This window comes from Mytilus trossulus, chromosome 11 (genome assembly GCF_036588685.1).
Source record: "Mytilus trossulus isolate FHL-02 chromosome 11, PNRI_Mtr1.1.1.hap1, whole genome shotgun sequence".
In the NCBI taxonomy this organism is placed as follows: Eukaryota; Metazoa; Mollusca; class Bivalvia; order Mytilida; family Mytilidae; genus Mytilus; species Mytilus trossulus.
Window position 1 is genome coordinate 55,925,657 of NC_086383.1, and position 6,758 is coordinate 55,932,414.

Below are 6,758 nucleotides of genomic sequence, written 5' to 3' on the forward strand. Positions count from 1 at the left end.
TATACAATAATGGGCAGAAATTTATATGCCAATGGGTAATCCTTGTTTTCTTTTACATGTACTTGTTATTTAGTCTGCATAAATAAACCTACTTCTTAATCTTATACTGTGACACGACTGAGAGGCACTTAAACCTTTAATCGCCAATTAAATGAAGATTATCATATAATCTGAAAATTAGTAGTATAACATAGCATTACAAACTGGTATGCAGAGACGAGAAAAATAAGTACAAAATTGTGAAAGATTCTTTCAATATATCTCTCAAAAAATGACATTTGGATGGACCAAATATATCAAAGAATAATTTAGAAAAATGTAGAATATGTCGTATATAAGTATTCAATACAATAAGTAAACATGATATACTTTTATTTATGTACATATATACATTTTATAGAGCAATCAAGTGACCAGTGTCAATAAAAGCAAGAAAACTGTTACACATTAATTGACAATATAGTTGTGAACGATGATGATATAGAGAATAGTCGAATGAATTCAAATATACAATCGGCAATCCGCTACTCCTATTTCTATCCGTTAGAAGGTACGGAATTAGTCGAGTTGTGACGAATTTTCAATTATAGTGCGTGGTCTTCGTACTCGGGTGTTCTCTCTTGTCAAAGTTCTTCTCCACAAAAGGCTTTAACAAATTCTGTAAAATAAGTTTAATATTTATCACCAAAGCGGGATAACTCAATTATATTAATAGATCTTGTAGGTATATGTACAATGTTTATGTAAAAAAAGTTTTGAAAAAATACCAAACTCAAAATTAAATTTTAAAGTTCATAGAAACGGACAAAATCAAACTTCAGACTTTATCAACGAAACGAATGACAACAACTGCCATATTCCTGAGTTTGAAATATAGACAATAGGCCGTTATTTTTCTCGTTCGAATTGTTTTATATTTGTGATTTCGGGGCCTTTTAAAGCTTGCTATGCGGTATGGGCTTTGTGCATTGTTGAAGTCCGTACCTATAGCAGTGTCATTTAGTTTCTTGTAGAGAGTTGTCACATTGGCAATCGTTCCAAGATAAAAAAAAATTTTACTTTTAATAATAACCAAAGCACCCGAGTCAGTCCTTATTGTATATGTGGTTTGAATTGTCCAATCGTTTATCAGTTCTATGAGAAGTGTTTTATGAACTACTGTTTCTGTTTTAGTGAAATTATATGTTTGGCCATGGTATTGTCTGTGTTAATTGGACTCAATATGATCTGTTAACATTGACATCTTCTGCGCATATCAACATGTAATGTAACACGTTTCCCAACTCATGGAAATTCGGAATACTCGATATAAATTTTGCCGAAAACAATCAGTTCCTTCAATGAATCTTTTATGATTTAACCCGAAATTTGAAAGTCTTATATTGTTTTTCATGATTGCCAAATAAGCGAAAGGTTTGGCTACACATACAATCACGATCTTATCACCAGTTTTGCTTAAAATGTCCTGTACCAAGTTAGGAATATGGCAGAGTTATCAAATAGTCTGGTTTTTTATGTTTGTTGTCGTTTGTGAACTTCAGTGTTTCTAATGTTCCGTTGTTTTCGTCTTAAAGTTGATTTGTTTCCCTCTGTTTTAGTTTGTAACCCAGATTTGTTTTCTTTCAATCGATTTGTGCCTTTTAAACAGCGGTATACTACGGTTGCCTTTATTCAGCAATAGATTCCGACGGTTCATACGACTTCCAAGTTGGAAAAATATGGGCTATGTTTGACATAGAACACTAAATGTCAACCCCTTTTTCACGTAAATTTAAATCCTTGATCAGCCATGAATTTCTTACCGTTGTATTCTACTTTTCCATTGTGGTTTACATCAGCATCGTTGAAAAGATCGCATAAGTCCTCTTCATCTTTTGCAGTCCATTCTTTGTCTTTTCTTTTTAACCATGTTCTTAGTTCATCTTTATCTATATATCCACTATTATCTTTGTCCACTTTACTAAATGCTTCCATAAACAATTGGCTTTCATAAGATACTCCCTTTATCCAAGAAGAAATAACACTTTCAAACTCTTCATATGTCACAAGTCCATCTTCTTTTTAGCAGATTTAAGAAAATAAATACAATATGAAGAAAGATACAATACCAAGATAAGTACAATATAGAGATAAATGCAATATAAAGATAAACACAATTTAAAGATAAAACAATACAATTTCAAGATAAAATGAAAATACAATATAAAGACAAATTTACGGTTAACAGTTTGTCAAATGTGTCAGATATTTGAAAGTATGGTACAATATCATAATTTTGTAAGATGATATGAGCGTACGCATGCAAAAGTTTGTTTTCAAAAACATATGTTTGCGCACGAAAATAATAGTTTACGGTTTTTCATCCACAACTTGATCTATTGACTGTCGTAATGATTCATTGATTGTAATATTGATTGATTGATTGATTGATTGATTGATTGATTGATTGATTGATTGATTGATTGATTGATTGATTGATTGATTGATTGATACATGTACTAGAATACTAAATGAATAATATCGAAGTTTACCCTTGTTTTTGCTTTCTGTGTAGTGTTTTTTTGTTGGTTTTTTTTTTTGTTTTTTTTTGCAAAGTGATTGATGATAAGACTAATGACATGTATTATCTCACCTGTCATACTGAGATTTTGTTTTATATCTTCCTCTTCATCATCTGTCGGATGGTATCGCAGTAGATATAGGCCTTTAATAACATCATTCGGTGTTATGCCTCCAGATTTATTTTGATCCAAACGATCAAACGTGTCACGAATATCTGAAATATAAGAAGTCACTAAGATTTTACAATATGACATGTAATGACAATTGACGTCAATTCATATTTTCTTCTTTGTTGTCCTTAATTTTCTACACATTTAGAAAAATGTTTATGAATTCATGTATATACTATAAAGGTATTAATTTACGTTTTTTGATTAAGTTAAGTCTGCCAATTGATATATTATCGTGTGTTGTTTTATGTTGTGATGTTATGCTATTGTTTCAGAAAAAGGGAGAAGGTTTGAATCCATTAAAACGTTTATTCCCGCTGCAAATGTTTGCACCTGTCCAAAGTCAGGAATTTGATGTACAGTAGTTGTCGTTTGTTTATGTAATATATACGTGTTTCTCGTTTCTCGTTTTTATATAGATTAGACCGTTGGTTTTCCCGTTTGAATGGTTTTACACTAGTAATTTTGGGGCCCTTTATAGCTTGTTGTTCGGTGTGAGCCAAGGCTCCGTGTTGACGGCCGTACTTTGACCTATAATGGTTTATTAATTTTTTTAATTGTTATTTGGATGGAGAGTTGTCTCATTGGCACTCACACCACATCTTCCTATATCTACAAACTGAAGAAATCGTTTGAATGTATAGACATATGTCATTTGAATGTATAGACATGTCTAATCTAACTGTATAGACATGTCTAATCTAACTGTATAGACACTTGTAAAGTGACTGTATAGACCCTTGTAAAGTGACTGTATAGACCCTTGTTAAGTGACTGAATAGATCCTTGTCAAAAGACTATATAGACATCTGTCATTTGACTGTATAGACATCTGTCATTTGACTGTATAGACAATTGCCATTTAACTATATAGGCATCTGTCATATGAATGTATAGACATCTGTCATTTAACTATATATACAATTGTCATTTAACTATATATAGACATATGTCATTTAACTATATAGACATATGTCATGAATGTATAGAAGTCTGTCGTGTGACTGTGTAGACATCTGTCATTTGACAGTTTAGAAATATGTCATTTGACGGTTAAGACATCTGTCATTTGACTGTTTTAGGCATTTGTCATTTGCCTTTATAGATATGTGTCATTTGACTGTAAAGACATCTGCCATTTGACTGTTTTAGACATCTGCCATTTGACTGTATAGACATCTGTCATTAGACTGTAAGGACATCCGTCATTTGATTGTATAAACATCTGTCATTTGACTGTATCTATAGACATTTGTCGTTTGACTGTAAAGACATTTGTCATTTGACGGTTTAGACATCTGTCATTTGACTGTTTTAGGCATTTGTCATTTGCCTTTATAGATATGTGCCATTTGACTGTTTTAAACTTCTGCCATTTGACTGTATAGACATCTGTCATTAGACTGTAAAGACATCCGTCATTTGACTGTATAGACATCTGTCATTTGACTGTATAGACATCTGTCATTTGACTGTATAGACATCTGTCATTTGACTGTATAGACATCTGTCATTTGACTGTATAGACACCTTTCATTTGACTTGTTTTTTTGTATAGACATATGACATTTGACTGTATAGACATTTGCAGTATACAATGTAGCTACGAAGAAATCCGTCTTTGATTATAAAAAGGAATATGTGGTATGATTGCCAATGAGACAACTGTCCACAAGAGACCAAAATGACACAGACATTAATAATTATAGGTCACCGTACGGCCTTCAACAATGAACAAAGCCCATATAGCATAGTCAGCTATAAAAGGCTGCGATATGACAATGTAAAACAATTCAAACGAGAAAACCAATGGCCTTATTTATATACGCGTCTGTGGACGTGGCCGGGTACTTGTACATCCGGACACATAAAGACACAAGAAACAGATCTGAGAGTACTCACAGTTACCCGACAGCTAGTTCACAGCCACTAACAACTAATACAAAAATGACAATTTGGTATAGTCATTTTTTTTTACATTTTATTAAATACTATGAAACCCAAACAAAGTAAAATATGTTACTTGCCAAAAATGTGTGTTCAAGAAAGAATAAAAGTTTCCATAATTTCATACTTGTTTGGTCAATGTGACAATTAAAAAAGTACTACTCACCCTTTTCCGACATGCTACCAACGATTCATTAGTAAAGTATTGAAACTAAATCTTCCTGTCAAACTATGTGAAATTCTAGAATGATATGAATCTCTCTATATATATATTTACTCCTAATTCACAACCACCTTGTTCCTGGTAGCGAAAAGAAGACGTTTGAAGTTTTTTAAACGAATCAATTCTAAATCAGGAACGACAACTCAACAAGCAAAAGTTTTGAATAGAAAGAGCGTAGATAGACCACAACATTATGCAATGTTAATTAAGATCCCACTTAAAAGAGAGATTTTTCACACATTTTTAATTTTTTGAAACCCCTGTACGAGTTAAAAAGTGGTAAATTCTTGTTTATTTTGTGTAATTTTATTCATGTTTTCGTATATATCTTAAAGAAGGGAATTATCCATAAACTGGTCTCTTTTATTTCTTCTTACAATTACGAAGTTCAATTTGAATATAAATCTGTTCCTATCTATAAGACTTAAAATACACAAACATGTAATTTAAAAGTTTAGTTTAAAGAAGATTTTAAATGTATATAATAGAGAGATATGTACCAAATGTATTTATAATTGTCTTTTGAACAATTTAAATACTTAAAGCTGAAAAATAAATATTAAATGTATTATAGTTCCCTAATATTTCGATTATTCAAGGTCTCACTTGAAATTTAATCGTTACGATTTTAACCAACTTGAAATGATTTATTTTTTGTAACAATAACATTGAACAGCTTGAAACATATTAAAAAATATCTGTTCGTGTGCACATTCACATTATTGTAGTAGCACTCTATTGTTTTTTAACAATACATTTAACGGACTCAATTGTTTAAAAATGTAGTTATTTTCCTGATTGTATTCATGCAAAGGTATGAATGTATAGCTATAACTATACATACAATTCAGTTTGCAGAATAGAGAACAATGGACCAAAATATGAAGAATAAAATAAACATATATAATGGATTGATGTGCAAAGTCTATAGGGAGATAAGATATGCATTGATATAGGAAGATGTGGTGTGAGTGCCAATGAGACAACTCTCCATCCGAGTAACAATTTAAAAAGTAAACCATTATAGGTTAAAGTACGGCCTTCAACACGGAGCCTTCGCTCACACCGGACAACAAGCTATAAAGGGCCCCAAAATTACTAGTGTAAAACCATTCAAACGGGAAAACCAACGGTCTAATCTATATAGACAAAACGAACGAGAAACACGTATATATTACATAAACAAACGACATAACATACATATCAGGACGAGAGAAAGATGGGAACAAAAAATATTGCTTTGCTTTCCCCTTTTTTCAAAGTCATATTTTGTTTCTTTTGATTTTTTTGTTTGGTTGGAGAGGGGGTTCTGTCACTGGTTGTTTGGTCCAAACGTAGATCCGTAGGGCGAAAACGTGTTGATCAGACACAATGTATTGGTCTGTAATATTTCAGTGTGGAAAATTACATATTTAGCAGGGGGAAAATATGTTGATTTTATACCATACATGTATGACCACTAAGGCGTACTGGTATGTAATGTCCAGTGGCGTTTATAACATGGGAAGCAGGACACAAACATGTTGATTATATACCATATGATCACTAAAGTGTTTTGGTATGTAATGTTCCGTGCTGAAAATTGAATGAATAGAAGGACAAAACATGGTGATTGGATGACAATGACCACTTAGACATATTGGTCTGTAATGTCCAGTGGTGTATATAGCATGGGTAGCAGGACGAATCATGTGGCTAATATTCCATGTGACCATGCACTAAGGCGTATTGCTGGGTAATGTCCAGTGGTATAAACATTACATGAATATCAGGACAACGCAGGGGTGTTAAGGCATTATTTTTTTTTAAAATACCTTGCATTTTATACTTAATCGACCAAATTTTTCCCAGTTTAA

At 32.1% G+C, this 6,758-nt stretch overlaps 1 protein-coding gene across 2 annotated transcripts; it reads right to left on the reverse strand.

Moving 5' to 3' along the window:
* Nucleotides 1-355: 355 nt before the first annotated feature.
* Nucleotides 356-5,022, reverse strand: LOC134690484 (uncharacterized). 2 transcript variants are annotated; one of them, XM_063550458.1, is made up of 4 exons: nucleotides 4,846-5,022; nucleotides 2,633-2,776; nucleotides 1,803-2,054; nucleotides 356-658 (listed from the first exon to the last, which is right to left on the reverse strand). In XM_063550458.1, the coding sequence occupies exons 1-4, from the start codon at nucleotides 4,856-4,858 to the stop codon at nucleotides 624-626; spliced, it is 444 nt and encodes a 147-aa protein (XP_063406528.1). In that variant the 5' UTR covers nucleotides 4,859-5,022; the 3' UTR covers nucleotides 356-623. The 2 variants fall into 2 exon arrangements, with proteins under 2 accessions (XP_063406528.1, XP_063406527.1); XM_063550457.1 differs by having other exon boundaries at nucleotides 1,803-2,057.
* Between the last annotated feature and the right edge of the window lie 1,736 nt (nucleotides 5,023-6,758).

Excerpts from the sequence above, each read along its gene's own strand:
- LOC134690484 (XM_063550457.1), bottom strand. Across the intron at positions 2,058-2,632 it reads ACAAAATCTCAGTATGACAG|AAGATGGACTTGTGACATAT; the intron begins GTGAGATAATAC and ends TCTGCTAAAAAG. Across the intron at positions 659-1,802 it reads TGGAAAAGTAGAATACAACG|AATTTGTTAAAGCCTTTTGT; the intron begins GTAAGAAATTCA and ends CTTATTTTACAG.